The sequence below is a fragment of the Ailuropoda melanoleuca genome, chromosome 1 (genome assembly GCF_002007445.2).
Source record: "Ailuropoda melanoleuca isolate Jingjing chromosome 1, ASM200744v2, whole genome shotgun sequence".
In the NCBI taxonomy this organism is placed as follows: domain Eukaryota; kingdom Metazoa; phylum Chordata; class Mammalia; order Carnivora; family Ursidae; genus Ailuropoda; species Ailuropoda melanoleuca.
This window is the reverse complement of record NC_048218.1, coordinates 164,889,257-164,907,218: the sequence shown is the minus strand read 5'-3', so window position 1 is coordinate 164,907,218 and position 17,962 is coordinate 164,889,257. Positions and strand designations below refer to the sequence as shown.

The 17,962-nt window shown below is 40.5% G+C and overlaps 1 protein-coding gene across 1 annotated transcript in view; it reads left to right on the top strand.

Annotated features, from left to right (window-relative positions):
* HIBADH (3-hydroxyisobutyrate dehydrogenase) overlaps window positions 1–12,961 on the top strand; it is a 101,789-nt gene extending 88,828 nt beyond the window's left edge. Inside the window, exons 6-8 of the mRNA XM_011223440.3 lie at window positions 378–454; window positions 7,410–7,566; window positions 12,000–12,961. Coding sequence (XP_011221742.1) covers window positions 378–454; window positions 7,410–7,566; window positions 12,000–12,158 — 393 coding nt within the window. The 3' untranslated portion in view covers window positions 12,159–12,961. The remainder of the gene's footprint in view (window positions 1–377; window positions 455–7,409; window positions 7,567–11,999) is intronic.
* The last annotated feature ends 5,001 nt before the right edge of the window (window positions 12,962–17,962 follow it).

Genomic DNA, 17,962 nt, shown 5'->3' with positions numbered 1-17,962 from the left:
GGTAAGCATTGCGCGATATGTGTAAGTGTGCTCCACAACCTGAAGTTATACCATGCTGCGTGTCAACTCTGTCTCGATGAAACTGCGAAAAAAAGAGCAGTCATGCCACATAGATCAGTATTCCTTACAGACTGGGCCCACAGGAGGAGCTTGGCCGCCACTGTGGGGTTCTTACCCAGTGGAAGAGTCTCCTCCCAGATAGCCTGATAGGCTCAGAAGGAGCCATGTGGCACCACGCTCCTTTGCCCATTTGAGAGAATCAACAGTTAAACGCTCTGACTCTTAGAAAGAAACCTGTGGAGCTGGGGAAAGAACACCTTCCTGTGAGCTACAACTTGAAAATGAAGATATTTAATAGGTACTCCATTTATTTTCAGGCTGCAAAAATCTGCAACAACATGCTGTTAGCTATTAGTATGATTGGAACTGCTGAAGCTATGAATCTTGGAATCAGGTTTGTTGAAAATACATTTTCATGTACTAACAATTTTTATGAGCTTCCCTATTTGATTTTCTGATGTTGAAAAAAATGTTCATGAGAGATAAATGAGTTGATCCAGGAACATTCTGAAAGTACTTCATTATTGAACTTTAATAGACTTTGCTTATTTGACGACCAACAGGACCCTGGAGAGCATGAATACTCTTTGCCATAGCCATAAAGTGTATCGTGCTGTGTGTTCGAAGTTACATTATCCTTTTTATATGGGAGCTCCATTTCTTCTCTTGTACTGAAATGCAAGAAACACTTTTCCTATAAAATTTAAACGGACTTTGGCAGTGTAGGGCAAATTTGTATAAAACAGTGTTTTAATGTATAGCAAATTCAAGTATTATCCTACCACATGACTGATTTTATGTATCTACTTTAAATATAGTCTCCAAAATCTACGCTAAAAGGGTTCTTGATTGTTTGGTCTTGGGATAAACTGAATGGCATTCATAAAGCTGCAACTCACGTGCATAATTCTTTCATTTTAACTTGCTTGTGGTTTTGTTACTTTACGTTAAGGATATATCTTTCCATTAAAATAAAATGGCATTCATACTTTGCTTAAAGTGATTCAGGAATTTTCCTTCTCCTATGATGATCATCATTCTTCAGGATGCTTAAGGTTAATGTCTTAATTTTAGCCTTTAATCTTTTGGGTTGGGAATGTTACATATGATTAATCACCTAATTAATTTTTTGAATATTTTGTATTTCATGATAATAAATACACGTTTCTTACTTTAGAAAATGCTTAATTAGCAAGATGCTTTATTCAGGTGTTTTCTTCATACTTCCCCAAGCTGGTTACCAAATATATCACAAATCAGAGTAGTGTTTCATATCACAGCTTTTGATAAAAGCAATAAAAAGAGCCTGAGTGCTTGAGATATTTTTTAAAACACAGTAATGGATTCACATTTCCTCTTAATTACCATATCAAGATGCCGTTGTTTATTGAATTGCCCTTGTCTCAGATGTTAAACTATCTTGACCTATTAAGTTGTCATGTTGTAATTGAGATAAAAGAGGAATTTGCTTTGCATCAGTGCTAATTGGTTTATCAATATCCTGTACCATTTACATTTTAAAATTGAATGTCTGTAAGATGGTAAGGCCTATCTGTACAAAGCCTTAATAAAACTGGTAGTATACAGGAAGCTGTTCAGAGTGCTATGTCTGTACGTAGCCAGTTTTTAGGCTATGGGTCTCTTACTCATAAATGAAAAACTTGTTACCAGTACCTTGTTTTCATGTCCATCCTCTAGGCTAATTTCATGGAAGAGGAAGATGTAAATTTCCGGAACCAAAATTTCATACAAAATTAATTGGTGTTGACAATAGGATTAGAGCATTAGTGTGCGTATGCATCTTTAGAATTCTATCTTCATTCTTCTGGGTATAAATGAATATCTGATAAAAAAGCAAACGCGTAGATAACCAAGGCTATGCTGTGCTGAAATTTCCCTCTTTATCTTTGCCAGTTTGTTTCATATCCTGCTTCTTACTCTGAACATCACTGGATCTCGGGGTATTCCTTAGGTGTAGTGATGAATCCTCTGGTCTTCCTCGGATCATTTTCCTAGCGAAACTCTTACTAGCTGATCACTTGCTATTCTAAAATGAAATCTTTGTATGATTAGTGCTTATAGAAGTCTAACTCCAAACACCAGCTAATCAAGAATAGTATGAAAGTCCCTTGAATCAAACGAATTGAATAAAATGTATACAATGAAATATATACATTGGCTACTACAGTGAGTTTGTTATCAAAGAGAAGAGGAAAAGTAATAAAATTTCCAAATAGAAATGTTAAGAGCAAAAGCAACAAATAGATATCCCTTTATTATTGGCCTTAATCCACTATGATAGAAACAGTGTTTAGAAAGATGAACCTTTAAATGTTTAATGTTTCTGAAACTGTACATACATTAGTTACCTGTATATACGTATATATGTATCTATATAGATACATATATATGTATATCAGTATTTATATATTTGCATATATCACATATAAAGAATGGACACAAATTAGGAACTCCCTAGTTTTACTTTACTATTATAATAATTTGTGAGCTTCTGGTGCTTCAGATCATACTAATGAATTGCTTATTTTCATAACATTAGGATTTTATCAGTTTATCTTGCAAAGATTCTCAGTGGTTTGAAAGTCCTAAAAATGATTGCTTCTGCTATTGTCTTTTCTCCATGGTTTACAGACATGGTTTAAAATGACAGGATTGTTCTCTAATAGAGTATAGAGAGTGGCCACGATTTATTGAGCTTTGCAAGGTGAAAGAGAAAATTGGCATCAGCAAGCATAAATTCCCAAGTAGTAAATTCCCACAAAGTAGTACAGCATCAGAGTGGCTCAGCCACATTTATATTCTGTTCACTCTGAAGTGAAATTTTTTTAGAGCATTAATGTCAACATTTACAAATTGAGTCACCTATTCCTATGAAGTGATCATTTCTGATTAATTTCATCCTTGTAAGTCAGTATTTTTTCTAGAACACTGTTTCCCATTTAAAAAAAAATAGAAGAATAAAATCTTACAGTTTAAAATTCTTATTGACCCTATGATCTTTTACAGTGACTCTTTATGGATGTTAGTGAAATTTTAAAATGCTATTTTAAAAAAGTAAAGCATAAAAAATACGGGTATACAATATATTTTGAGAATCTTTTTTATTGGACCTTTCTACCTTCCAGTTGGGTTTTAGTTGGGACTTAGAACATAGGTTTATGGCACCGAAGGTGCCCTGCTTGCATTAGAGAAGTTTTGTCCCTGTGTATCACAAAGGAACAATGTTGATTATGGAAGTTTTGTTATTATGTTTTTATTTTTGCTCCACTGGGAATTGACTTTTTTGTTTTTCTTTTTTTCCAACACTGGTGGTATAGCAGGTCATTTGCATTACCATCCAGGGACCAGGCCCCTCTAGCAACAACCGTATTGTCTTCTTCCACCTTAAAAGAAACTTAAAACAGTTGAACTTCTGGAAGGCCTTTCAAGATGAGAACTTTCCCACAAGCATAATTTTAGTTTCTTGGCTACTGCCCTTAGGATTCTGTTGCATTTTCATTTAGGTGATGATGACCTGAAGCCTCTTTGGTGTATAACCTAATATATACATATACAATAGATACCAAGTGGCAAAAGGTTTACAATAAAAGTTGGACCAAATTTCTTAACAAACTGATAAAACATCATCGTATTGGCTTATTGACTGTTAAGTTCACTACCCACATGACCCAGTGAGACTCAGAATGGTGGGATTTTGGGTGTCTGACAATGCCTGCATCCCTGCTCTGCCACAGACTTAAGCTTTTCTCATCAATAAAATGACAAAAATAATAGTATCTATCTACAGGATTGTTGCTAAGATTAAATAAGTTAATCCACGTAAAGCTTTTAAAACAGTTCCTGGCGCGTTGTAAGTGCTCAACATGGTAGTTATTGATGCGATTGATGGTGGTGGTGGTGGTGGTTAGTATTTGAATTGGTTGTACTTGTAAAGTGGTTTCTTCATAGCACTTCTCACCCGCTGGCATGTCTGTTGACGTGTTTGTTTATTGCCTGTCTCCCCCACTAGAACGCATGCTCCATGAAAGGGGCTGGCTTTATCTGCTCATTGCTGTATCTTAAGGACATACCTAGCACATAGTAGGTACTCAGTGGATGAAAGTGGGAGAGAGAGAGAAGGGAGGCATTTCTCCTGCCTCAGGTAAAAGTTACCTGCGTGCGTCTTAATTGGCCCATTCTTGGAAGGCAGGCACAGCCTCTTCTTAGCTTCTTTACTATGTCTCCTTGGCTCCACGCACAGCGCCTGCACGTGGCAGATCTGTGTAAACAATGATGAGTAAGTGAATGATTGATTAAAACTGACATAGTCTTAAGTGTTTCATTTCCAGATCTGTTTCTGTGATACAAACGTCTCAGTTTAGTGACATAATTTGCTTTGTTCTTACGTAAAACCAGACAATATAGATACTTCTTGAGACTATAAGGTGAACAAACTTTTTTGTTCCTTTTTAAAAGCCCTGGTTATAGTGAAGGCACATTTGGATTCTCTTTAATTTTTTTTTTTACAGTGTATGCATCATTTTTACTTCTCTCAAAAGTTCATTTAGAATTCTTGTGATTTAAAGGTGAGTAGATTTGACACAGTGACGTTTATTTGAGTTGCATTATATATGCGGTCAGAGCAATGAATTCATTCTCTGTTTATATCAGAGAACATTCCAGCAATTGTAAAGCCACATGCATGCACGCGCACACTCTCGAACCACATCCAGTGGCAAGTTATTATGGGGACTGACAGACTGTCATCCTTTTGATGGCTTGAGCTGTATATCTCCTGAACAGCAATGGGGCTCTTATGCAGAAAGTATCATATGTTCCCAGCCAATTTACAGGGAAACAGCAATAACATTTTATCATGGTTGAGAGCCCAGTAGCTGCTTCCTATTAAACTTGCCCTTTCAGATACCTGTCTTGGATTAATTTGTTGATTTCAAATGGAAACTCAGTCTTCTCCAGTGAAGCATGACGTTCTAGGATAGACTCTCTGAATGACAATTACTGTGTATTCTAGCTGGTTTCAGACCATTACAAGCCTTAGGCACAGTGGAAGACAGAGGACTTCAGTAACTGATTTTAATATTATGTCTAATTTTAACTGTCAGTTATATATGTGCCAGTGAAAGAATCCTCAGAAAGATGAAATGCAAAACACTTCTAACTTGCTCTTTTTAATGATACACTTTGCTGTAGGGTGGGCAGTCGGGGGAGGAAAAGCGGAGAGGGAGTAGCCGTCTCCTAAAGGGGAGTCAGCACAGTGGGGAAGCATCAGATTTGAAAGCCAGCACGTAACAAACGCCACCTGGCTTTTTTGCGTGCCCCTCGGGATGCTTCTGAATAGTAATATGTTCACCAAACAGGGTTCCGTGAATCGGTGCCAGTATTTTTCCTCAAACACTCAAGAAAAATGAAATGTAGGGTTTTACAAAGGATAATAAGCTTTTGCTCACCATTTTGGTGAGTACTAGAGACAGCATGAATTGCTTTAGCAGTAAAGACTGTTGTGAGGAACTGTTGAATATAACCAGGTCGATGATCAAGAGAGGAGCATCTCTGCTGCTTTGAATGTGATGAGCCATTTTAAAAGAAAACCTAAATTCAGAAGCACCTAAATTATATTTCAAGTGCAATGGAAGAACCATGTTTTGGGGTCTTAAAAAGGTCTCCTATTCACGGAACACATTAGACATAGGCATTCTTGAACAGTTGTGCTTAGAGAATATATTTGCAGTTATACAGATTAACTAATTGTTAATATATATAGGGTTTTACTTTTCTTATTATTCCCTATGTACACTGGCTTTATCTTTTCCCAAGTTATCCACTATAACAACATACTGATAACCTCACTTAATTTAAAAGGGGAAAGAAAGCAGCAATAGCAAACTAGACCAGTAACAGACTTGGATTTTTATAAAGGAATGAATGAATGTTGGGTTCCTTTCTGGCAGTCTACCATTGAACAGAATGTATGGCAGTGGATTTAGAGCGAATCTTCTCTGTTATAATCCTTAAGAAAACCCCCTGTGATAACACGGCCCACCATATGAATTCACATATGTGGCATGCCATATATATTCCTTGAACCATGGCTGCTGGTTGAAAGCCTGATTATATAACAGTTGTATTATGTGGTAAATCCATACATATCCTGGCTGTCAGCCTTCGCCCCCTGCTGTAGCATAGGAAGAATGTTGTACTGGTCGTGATACTCACATTGGGAAATAAACAAACATAGGTTTCAAATGCAGGAAGTAAACAGGAACTTAGGCATGCCAAAATACACAATCTGTTTCACATTTTCATGTGTCTCTTTTCAGTCTTTTTTTTTTTTTAATTCTGGAAGAGGTTGGTTCTAAGAAAAAGCAGAAAGCTTTTATGACAATTGTTTTATAATGGCTCTTTGTATGAAAGAAACCAATAAATTGCTGGGTAGAAAGTTTTATTTGAAACTTGATTCAGTGATACTCAGCAAGACTCTGCTTCCCAAACTGCATTAAGGTACTCAGAATCAAAGTATTGCAGCATTTTGGTTCTCTTTTTTTTCTGGGTCCACACTGAACAGCCGTTGATGCCATCAGCTCAGTGATAGAACAAATGATGTTTCCGCTTGGGCAAGCTTTGTTTTATCAGGATCAGTAACCTTATCAGCAGTTGACCCAGAACTATAATGCATGTCTCTGAATAGATAGCATATGTCACAGCTCTGTGCAGACTTGCTTCATAAGCAAGATCATCTAATGAAGATTTAATAAATAAGGAAAAGTTTGCTGCAAGAAAGGTCTTCTTTCATAATGATAACTTCTCTTAAGCTCATTTTACTGCCCATGGCTCATCTCTTGCCTTCATTCTCATAAAAGCTAAAAGAATAAACATACATATAAATGCATCCACACGGACTCCCATGATGCATAGTTTATCTGTCAGTATTTCTGAAATATATCATTTGTGAGTGAAGAATGTAGAATTTAGATTATCACATTGGTTTAAGGTTCTTATGTGACACATAAATGCAATAATATCCAAAAGACTAGAAAACCCATGTGTGTGATAAACCAACAACACTTCGGCAATTGTGTGGTGTTTCTGAAAAGTAAGATAGTGCAGGGGGTTTTCTCTCAGTGCAGAACTTCCTGGCTCTGAAATGTTTAATCACGCACTTTTAATGCCCTATAATTTAAGGTTGGGTTCTTTGCGCTCATCAATCTGCTTTGATTTTTGAAGACATATAATAAATGGAGAAAGAAGATGGAGCATCCTCATACGTAAGTAAGTCACGCATGACTTGTACATTTTGACATTTAACACTTCTTTTCTTTGACCTTTCACAGGTTAGGGCTTGACCCAAAACTATTGGCTAAAATCCTAAATATGAGCTCAGGACGGTGTTGGTCAAGCGACACTTACAATCCCGTACCTGGGGTGATGGATGGAGTTCCGTCGGCTAATAACTATCAGGGCGGATTTGGGGCAACGCTCATGGCTAAGGTATGGTAAATGCAGTGACGACCCAAGAGAGGGGGAAGAAATGCTTAATGGTCTAATCCTTCACCCCCTTTTAACAAAACATATGTCTATCCTAGAAGGCAGGATTACTAAAACAGTGACCCACTCATTCACTGGAAAGGAGTTAAAACTTAGCTTCGATAAAAATCCTTATCTTGTTCATTTCAGATGAGCAGAATAGGCTGGGGGTTTTATTTTGTGCGGTTTTGGGTTTGTTTGTAATATGAGATGGCAACATTTTGTTCTTCATCAGAAATTTTCTTTATTACCAAGTCCTTAGAATGGAAGCAGTAAGAATTTTCTTAATACATTGACCTTGGGTACCCCCATCACAAAAGAAGAGAGGATCTTTCTCATGATAGTAGATTTCTAAATACGTCTTCCTGTTTTAAGAACATGTGTGTATTTATGTGTAAAGTCATTTGAAAAGCAAATTATTGACCTCCTCCTATTTGTGATCTCAACTTTAGAAAATACTTTTTAGGGAAATAGACTTTCAGATTTCTGCATAGAGCTGTTACCTACCCACCACCCTGCCCCCATAATTGACACAACCCCCATTACAAAAATAATAAAGCCTATACGCAGACACCATTTTCAGTTTACTTTCCTTTATTCTCCATGACATTCTGTCCATTCTGTTTCTTAATATGCCTTGAATTCATGCAGCCCCCTCCCCTGCCACTACCACTACCTTGCCGAGCCTCCTTTAGATTATTCCACATCAGCCCTTTACTGGTCTCCTTGCCTTTCATAGCCCTCTCCGGTTCATTTTCTACATCATGGGAAAGAGCGGGCTCTCTGGGGTGTAAAAACCTGGGTGTGCCTTTTCTCCTACTAAGTCTCTCTCTCTCTACAATCACTTGTAGATGAAAGTCCATCTGAAAGTTGTCTTATGAAGCCCTCAATGATTTAGCCTTTGCTTGTCCTACCAGTTCGTTTCTGCCCTCGCAGCCCCGCTCTTCGCTTCAGCCACACTGAACTCATTTCTGCCTCTCATCCCTCACTCGCAGACCTCCAGGCTGGCTCTTCTCTCTGCCTGCACCCCATTTGTCCTTGCCCCCTCCATCCCAGCTTCTGGCACTGTTCCTGGCGAATCGTCAGTGTGTTTTAAATATTTATTGGATAAAGCAGTGTTTGAACTATTTTTTATTTTGCAGTTTGGTTCCCCCTCATGTGTCATTTAAGAAAATACTTATTTTTATGCCAATCTGTATCCTGTATTTAGGTTTGCATACCTTCCACACAGGCTTTTGTAATTGTGCTGTGTGGCTGTTGTTAGAAACAGGAAGGAGCTCCTTAAGTGTACTGTTTTCATTGAAGCTGCAGGTGATTTATTAGGGCACATGGCAGAATGGAGGAATCGCATTTATGCTCAGTTTCCATTCTCTCTCCCTATGAAGTGGGTTGTGAGCCAGTAGCGTATTCAGTTCCTGTAATACCGCTAATGGTCAGAACAGAGGAAGCAGCTAACAGGCAGAGTGTAGTAAGAAGTGGGAGTCTTCTCATCAAAAGGCTCAGATGAGCTGGTCTGGCCTCCTGGTCTTCTGCCGCGCTGGCTTTGTCTGGGGACTCTGCCCTCGCTGTCTCCCCTGTGTGGTACACCTGAGCTCTCGCCGTTTGCTGAGGTGGCTCTGCCCAGGAAGAATCTGCCACGGTTAAAGTCTTCCCTTTAAAACGATTTTCTTGGTAATAAACGGTAGCATTCTCAACTAACAGCATGAGATAGTATGGGAATAAAACATATGGAAATTACTGTTCTCCTTTATTCTCATTTCCTCTATGAAACGCAGTTGTGATTTCTCTTATAAAGAGGAAGACTTATTAATTTTGCTCGGAATGAGAGTACTTAGGAACTTAAAAAAAAATCTTCCATCACTTCAGAGTGCTGTTAACAAAAACACACCATCACTAATTAGATTCATATAGAGAAACTGATGGAGGTTAAAGAAATCCCCATCGATGCCACATTGATTAAAGCAGCCATACCTGCTTGGGCAGATCAAGGCTTTACTTCCTAAGAGATGTTCTGCTCAACTGCCATTAAATGTATATGATGTTAGTGTGTCGCTGAAGTAGAGGCCGGTATATTTAGTTCTAGGTCTTACATCATAAAATCCTAACACGTTATGTGTGTATAATCAGAACACAGTCAATATGAAAACTAGAACATTCTTTTGCACTCTCCAACCTGGATGTCTGTGATAGCCACGACAGAACAACGTATGGAAAATCATGACGACTTTTTTTTTTATTATTATATTATGTTAGTCACCGTACAGTACACGACGACTTTTGATACTCCCCCCGGTATACCTGTTTCCTTGTAAAACATAACAACTTGTTCCTCCGTTAACTTGTTGAAACCTTATTACAATTGTTTTGTATTTTTTCCTGAACTACCCACTTAGCTCATGGCTTCATAAATATTTTATTTGATTAGTGAAGTGGAAAATCTGTTTATTTTAAATTATATATCATAAGCTTCAAAGGATGCCTTCTTTTTCTAACATTTCAAGATAGACAGGCCTCTCAGACTTTGAGAGACTAATCACTTTTCTCTCTTTAGAATGTGCATCCTTTAAGGTAGCAGGCGCCAAAGCTATTTTACCGTCCGTGTTTTTGGTTTTGTTAGGTTTTATCTGGGGTATGTACTTGCCCATTTGAAAAACTATAGACTTGTCTTCTCGATAGTATTGTGTCCTCCTTGGTATGTTCTGTTTAACTCCGAGTTCTTCTGTTCCAACTAACTGGGTTAAAAGCTGAATGCAGTCTTAAGTAGATTTTCTCTCCGTCTTTTGAAAACAAACACATCTTGCAGATATGCTGCAAAACAATGTCAACAAGAGAGGTTTGTCTGGGTATGAGCAGTAGCGCGGCTGTATGTTTGTTAACTGTGTAGGTGACAAACTCCCTTTTTAGTTTTAGGAAGCTATAGAAGAATTTAAGGTTAAGCAGTTTTTTCAAATCTGTTGTCTACCTGTGAAAATTATACAAATAAGCACAAAATCCTGTGTGCACCTATACGATCATACTAGTCAAGAAACTTATTTTTTCTTTGAATAATTTTTTCCTTTGAGTGGACGGTATCGATAACTGCTCCGTTATCAAGGATGTTCCTTGAGAGTAGAACTGTTTCTCATCTTGCTTCTTGTTTTCCCCCTTTCATCGTTTGCTGACTTTTCCATTGGTGGGAGAAGTGAGGGTGGTAATGGTAAGAAGAAGATCTAGTTGGTTTTGCCACTAGTTTGCAGCTCTTATAAAATCACAAATAAAATGAAATGTGGAGGATATTATTTCAATTATCCAAGCCTTCATTGTCTTCCATCAACCCCAGATATTTCAGGTTTGGACAAGATTCCATTTCTATGGTAGTGGGTATTCATTAGCTACCGTTTAACTCTAAAAGATTTATAATGTGAACTTTTGTCTATTTTTAAACAGCCATAAGTTTTCTGAAACCCTCAGAATGAAGCATTAGCTCACTGAGATGTTGTCATGAAGGCGGATGCCCCACTGCACTTAAAATCCAGACTCCTTACCAAACGTATTAAAGCTGCCGTGTTTTGCCTGTGTCCATCCCGGACTCATCTCCCACTCCAGCCCCCTGGCTTACTCTCATTCAGCCTCATTGGCCTCCTTGCTATTTCTTGAATATCCAAGCCATGTCCCCCACACGGCCTTTACGTTGCTGTTCCATCTACCTGAAACTCTCTTCCTCCTACTCTCCAAAGAACTCACTACTCCCTAACATTCAGATTGTAGGTCAGGTGTCTTCACCTCAAAGAGGTCTTCCCTAAACATTTCATCTACCAGGACTCCCTTCCTTCCACCAGAGCCTTGCTGTTCGCCACTTCCTAGCCCCTTGCCCTGTTTTATTTTTCTTCATAGTGCTTGTCATTGTTTGAAATTTTAGTATTTGTTCTGTTGTCCATCTTCCCCAAGCTGCATGAGAACAGTGACTTGGTCTTATCGTACCTGTACCACCAGCCCTGGGAACAGTGTCCAGCATACAGCAGTTGCTAAATATTTGTTGAGTAGGAGATTGAATGGGTATTCAGTAATTCCATAATGGGGTTTGTCGTAGGCTTATAGGCTTCTGCAGATTTGAAAAAGCATTTCCCTATATGATCTCATCTGTATAGTAACCCCTGTCCAAAGTCAAAACAAAACAAACAGGTCTGCGTGGAGGAGTGGAGAGGACACTCAGAAATTAAGATTTCTGTCTGGAGCAGTTTGGCAGCTATTTGAAAGTACTTATAAAAATATATATAACTTACCACAATATTCGTAAGTATCCTATTTTTTCAGACCTCGTTTCTCCTTCTTTGAAACCAAAGCATTAGGAGCCACGGTTCCAAAGTGGCCTTAACTACCAGTCTCAATGTGTTCCCTCCTGCCCTTGTTTGATTTAGGATCTGGGGTTAGCGCAAGACTCTGCCACCAGCACAAAGAGCCCAATCCTTCTGGGCAGTCAGGCCCATCAGATCTACAGGATGATGTGTGCAAAGGGTTACTCAAAGAAAGACTTCTCGTCCGTCTTCCAGTTTCTACGAGAGGAGGAGAGCTTCTGAGTCTGCCCTTGGCCGTGGACACTCTTGGACCACCAAACTCTATCTTGGAGCCTCCTTAGAGCTCACTCCACAAGTAAATGGGTTTAATCAAAGGTCACCTGTCTGCTTTTGATTGTCTAGGTCCCAGTAAATCCTAGGATTTTTCACCCATTTTTAACTGCTTATTCTTTCTACCTATTTAGCAAACACGTGTTACCTGAATTTATTTCCCTGCAAGCCACTGATGGTCTCTGCTAGCTAGCTGATGAACCTTTTTCGAAAGTTTGATCCCTGAGCCTCTTCAACGACATTGTTGCATACTTCAATCAGGATATTATTTACTCCACAGAAAAAACCAAATATTTTTTCAACAGGATGAAACCGATCTGAAAGAAAAGAAAAGAAATTGGTGTGGGGAAAGGAGGTAGAGAAAAGGGGAAGCGTGGTGAATGACTACCTGGGTCCCTTGGGAAGTTTGTCCTGTTAACCAGGTGGTAGTATTCTTGCACTATTGAGGTCACTGATTTTCCAGGGAGTTGATAAGGCTAGAGAACTCCTTGCTGCATGTTTTATAAGTTGGACTCTGTTACATTACCTTAGTGTGTCCTTGTTACAACTCCCAATACTCAGCAAACTTGTTTTTTATATTTTTGCTTCCTTGTACATTCTTACTACATATTTTTTGACTTCAAAAGAATGGCATCTTTAGAACTGTTTCAGAGCCAATGATGATATTTGCTTTAGATAATTATTACAATATTCTAAATATAACTGTATTATTTTGAATTCAAATAAATTTCTATGCTAATAATACATCCTTGGAGTTTTTCTGTCTTCCCAGCCATTTGGTGAACAACTAAATGATCTGACAAACTGGTATTACAGACTAATGGGGAAACAGTGGGAAGGAAAAGAAGGGAGGGGAGGTCAAAAGGAAAGGAGTCTCAATTGGGCAGTGGCAAGTCAGCATCCTGCTGGGCCCTGTTTGAATCCTTAATGGGCATTCATTTGAATGTTTTCTACATTGTGGGTGCATGGGAATTCAGCCTGCATTAAATGGAATGTCCCCCAGTGTTGAGTGCAGTTGCCACTTTCCCTACCACAGCCCCTAGGAATATTCTTGTTGGTAGACCTAGACACCAAATTTGGCAGAAGTACTACAGTTTTCATCATTTTCTTGGTCATAAAAAATTCCATGGTGACGGGGCTATGGTGACGAACAGAACAAAATCTTGCCCTCGTAGACCATAAATTCTGGTGTCTCGTGCATGTGTGAGGGGGTGTGACAGACAAAAAATAAATGTTTAATGCATATGTCAGATAATAATAGGGAAAGAAGGCAGGATAAGGGGGATGGTTGAGAAGTGTCCAGCATATTTCGTTAGGGTGGTAAGGTGGCATTTGAACAGAGATAACAAGGAAGTGAGGGAACAAGCCATGCAGGTGTCCGAGGAAAGAATATTGTAGGAACGGGGAACAGAAAGTACAAAGGCACAGAGGTAGGATAATGTTAGATATGAGGAATAACAAGGAGGCTGTAAGTGAAGTCATGAGATGAGGGGAGCCAGATCTTGTAGGGCCTTGTAGGCTATGTTAGGATATTGGCTTTTATTTTTTTATTTTATTTTATTTTTTTTTGAGAGAGAGACAGCGAGGTGGGGAGGGGCAGAGGGAGAGGGAGAGAGAAACTTTAGCAGACTCTGCGTTCAGCACAGAGCCCGATGCAAGGCTCGATCTCAAGACCCTGAGATCATGACCTGAGCCAAAACCAAGAGTCAGACACTTAACCAACTGAGCCACCCAGGCACCCCTTGGCTTTCATTCTGAGCAAAATTAGCATGGTATCAGCCAAAGCAAAAGCTAACTGCTATATTGCCACCCCAAAACTTAATGGCTTAAAATAACACATGTCTATCATTTTTCCAGATTTTCTAGGTTGGCTATATTATTCTTCTACACTGGGCCAACTCTGGAACTGGAGGGTCTAGTTTGGCCTCACTTAGCTGGGAGAGCTAGAACGGTTGGGGCTTCTCTCCACATGGTCCAGGAGGCTAATCTGAATTTCTTCACGTGGTGGTGGAAGGGCTCTCAGTAGCAACAGAGGACAAGCTCCAGTGAACAGACACTTTGCAGGGTTCTGCTTGTTTCAGTATACTGTCCCATTGGCCAAGGCAAGTCACACAGCCAAGCCCAGAGTCCACGTAGGAGTGGACAACATAGAGTATAGACACAAAGAAAGGCATTAGGGTGGCCATTTTGCAAGCATCCTGTCACGCCAGCCCACTGAGCATTTCATTTAGAGGATTGATGTGGTGTGACCTAGTCTTTAAAGGGATCACTCTGGCTGCTGTGTGGAGAGTAGAGTGTAGGGGCATGGGTGGCAGCAAGACCAGGTAGGAGGGAATTGTAATAATCCAGATGAGAAGCAGTAGGTGCTGGGGCCAGAATGTTAATGATGGAGGAGGCAAGAAATGAGTGGTCAGACTTGCATATAAAAGGTAGTTCCACTAACTGATGGATAGGATGAGAGAGAAAGGGAGAAGTCCAAGGAAGAAGCCAAGGTTGGTGGGGAAAGTGGAGGAAGGGAGGAACCATTTACTGTGGGGAAGATGTGGGAGGTTTAAGAGAAAAGAACCCTGTATTTGAGGTGCCTCGTAGCCACCTAAGTGGGGAAAAGCAAAGGTATAAGACCATGCCTTGTGTTACTCTCACTTTCAGTGGTTGGGAACATGGGGCAGAGCCAGCAAATGAGACGGAGGAGGAGTGACAGTACAAAAACAACGGCAGTCGTGACCTGGCAGCCAAATGAGGACAGTGTTTTAAGGAGGAATGGTTATTTGTATCAAAAGCTATTGATAAGTTGAGCTAAGAATTAATGGTTTGGATTTGGCATAGTCGTTGGTGGCTCTGACAGGTGTGCTGGAAATGACATTGGGGTGTGTTGGAAATGACATTGAGCATGAGGGAATGGGGAGAGAAATTGGAAGTGAAGAGTAGGGACAGTTCTCAAGTTTTGCTGTAGGAGGAAACAAATGGGGTAGATGCAGGGATTTGGGGTCAAGGGAAATTTTATTGATATTATTAAGATTAGAGGTACTATGAGGCTATGCTGATGGAAGTGGGGTGATGAGGTAAGGGAAAGAAGTAGTGCATGAAAGAGAGGACACCTGCCGAGTGGTATCTTTTAGTGGGGAGGAAAGGGGACAGGCAGGGATGGATCTCTGAAAACAAAAAACCAGCACAAACAGATCATGTGTCAGACTTGTAAGTGTCTTACGTGAAGGATATTAGTGCTAGAAAGGACTTCACCGGCCTCTCTACCAGCATGTGGAAGTCTGCCTTCCTCTGACCATTAGTTTTCTCATCTATAAAGTTGTCATAAACAATGGAGCTGAATATGAAATGCTTGCTTGGAAACTTGAAACAAAAAAATATGCGTGAAGGACAATCCCAGGTGTTGGCAAGCGTGTGGAGAGAAGTAAAACCCTACATTACTGCCAGGAATATAAAGTGGTGCAGCCACTTTGGAAAATGGTTTGGCAGTTCCTCGAAAAATTAAGCAGAGAGTTACCACAGGACCCAGCAATTCCACTCCTAGATACATACTCAAGAATGAAAATATGTGCCTGCACGGAAACTTGTATACGAAATGTTCATAGCGGCATTTGTCATAGGGCCAGAAAGTGGAAGCAATCCAAATGTCCCCCCACTGATGACTGCATAAACAAACTGGCAAAGCCGTACAGAGGCCATAAAGAGGAATGAAGTTCTACCACATGGTACAACATGGATGAACTTTGGAAACATGATGCCAAGTGAAAGAAGTCAGGCACAAAAGGCCGCAGAGTGTATGATTCTGTATGGAATGTCAGGAATCGACAAACCCACAGACACAAAGTAGATGAGTGGTTTCCAGGGACTAATGGGGGAGGGGGAAATAGGGAGTGACTGCTATTCGGTATGGAGTTACTTCTGAGGGTGATGAAAATGTTCTGGAATTAGATAGTGATGGTTGCATGACTTTGTGAATGTATTAAAAACCACTGAATCGTATACTTTTAAATGGTGAATTTTATGGTGTGTGAATTATATCCCTATGAAAAAGAAAAACTAAGGAAAAATATCATGAGTTACAATCTTTCTTCCTAAGTGGCCCTCCACTGGGCAATTTTGCCCTGAGGGGACATATAGCAATGTCCGGGCATATTTGTGGCTGCCATACAGGGGGATGGGAGTGCTCCTGGCATTCAGTGGTATATGTCAGGGACTCTGCTAACCTCCCTACAAGGCACTGGCCACGCCCCACAACAAGAATTAGCCTCCCCCAAATGTCCATAATGCGGAGTTTGAGAAACCCCGGCCAGGTGTGGGTTCCACGGGTACCTCAAACGTGGTATATTGACACCTGAGCTCCCCATCCTCTCACCCAGCCGACCTGCTTCTCTGACTGGTCCCTGTCCCATCCCGGTTCCCAGGAGCCATACCTGACTCCCTTCTCCCTCCACCCGCTCTCCATCGTGAGATCTAAACCCCTAGAGCCTGCTTCAGGCCCTCATCACGCCTTGTCTGGGATGCCTCAGCATCTTTGCAGTTGCTCTCCTTTTTTTCTAACAGCTTTCCTGACGTATTGAACATATACAGTAAAACTTGCTCACTCTAAATGTACAATTAAATGACTTTTAGTAAGTTTTCAGAGTTGTACAGTCATTACCACAATCCAATTTTAGAACGTTTCCATCACCGCGCCACCCCCCTCCCCAGTCTCTTGTGCCCATTCACTGTCGTTGACTGTTCTCACCCCACCCTCTAGCGAGAGGCAACCGCTCATCTTTCTGTCTCAATAGATTCACAGCTGCTTCTTGGCCACCAGTTTGGTTCCTCGGTTCGTCCTTCACACCCCTGCAAGAGATGTCTTTCTAAGACTGACATCCAGTCCTGTCATTCCCCTGCAGAAAATCCTTTAGGCAGGATGTGGCCGGAGCTCTGCAGCGTGGCATTCTCGGCCCTGAAGGCTCCAGCTCCCGTCACACTTCACCGGCATCGTCGCCCTCAGCTCTGTTTGTGGTACCCGGGGTTCCAAAGGGTTGTGAACCACAGCACTTGCCATTTTTCAAGGATGCCACGTGTGTCACACCTCAGTCCCTTTGCACGTGCCACTTCCTTCAGCTGAAATGCCCTTCTCCATTCCTAATCGACCAGCTCAGGCACCATATCTTCTAAAAGGCCTTCCTCGGCCACCTCAGGCCGAGTCACTTGCCCTCTGTTTCCATAGGTAGCTCTTTGATGATATCTCTTGTAACATAGGACTTACCCTATTACATTATATGTGCTGGCTTTCCTGTCTTCCACACCAGTTGGTGAGCTCTTGGGGGCATACGAAGTGTCCTGTTCAGCTCTGAGTCCTGTGTCAAGTTCAGCACCTTGCATGTGAGTAAGAGCTCACTGAATGTGTGAATGACTGAGTCAGTGGAAGCTATGACATTGCATTTGTGTTGGGTGAACTAACCATGTGAACTTCTTTCTTAAAGATTCTTCTTTAGCAGATCAGGTTTATTTTACTCTGTGTTATAAATGATGCAGTTTGTTACACACGGTTGCCCAAGAAGTCTTGCAGAATGTGAAACTTTGACAAACTGTTCTTAGTTGAAAGAAACTTCTGGGGGGAAAATATGCATTCTTTTTTTTTTTTTAAAGATTTTATTTATTTATTTGACAGAGAGACAGCCAGCGAGAGAGGGAACACAGCAGGGGAGTGGGAGAGGAAGAAGCAGGCTCCCAGCGGAGGAGCCCGATGTGGGGCTCGATCCCGGAACGCCGGGATCACG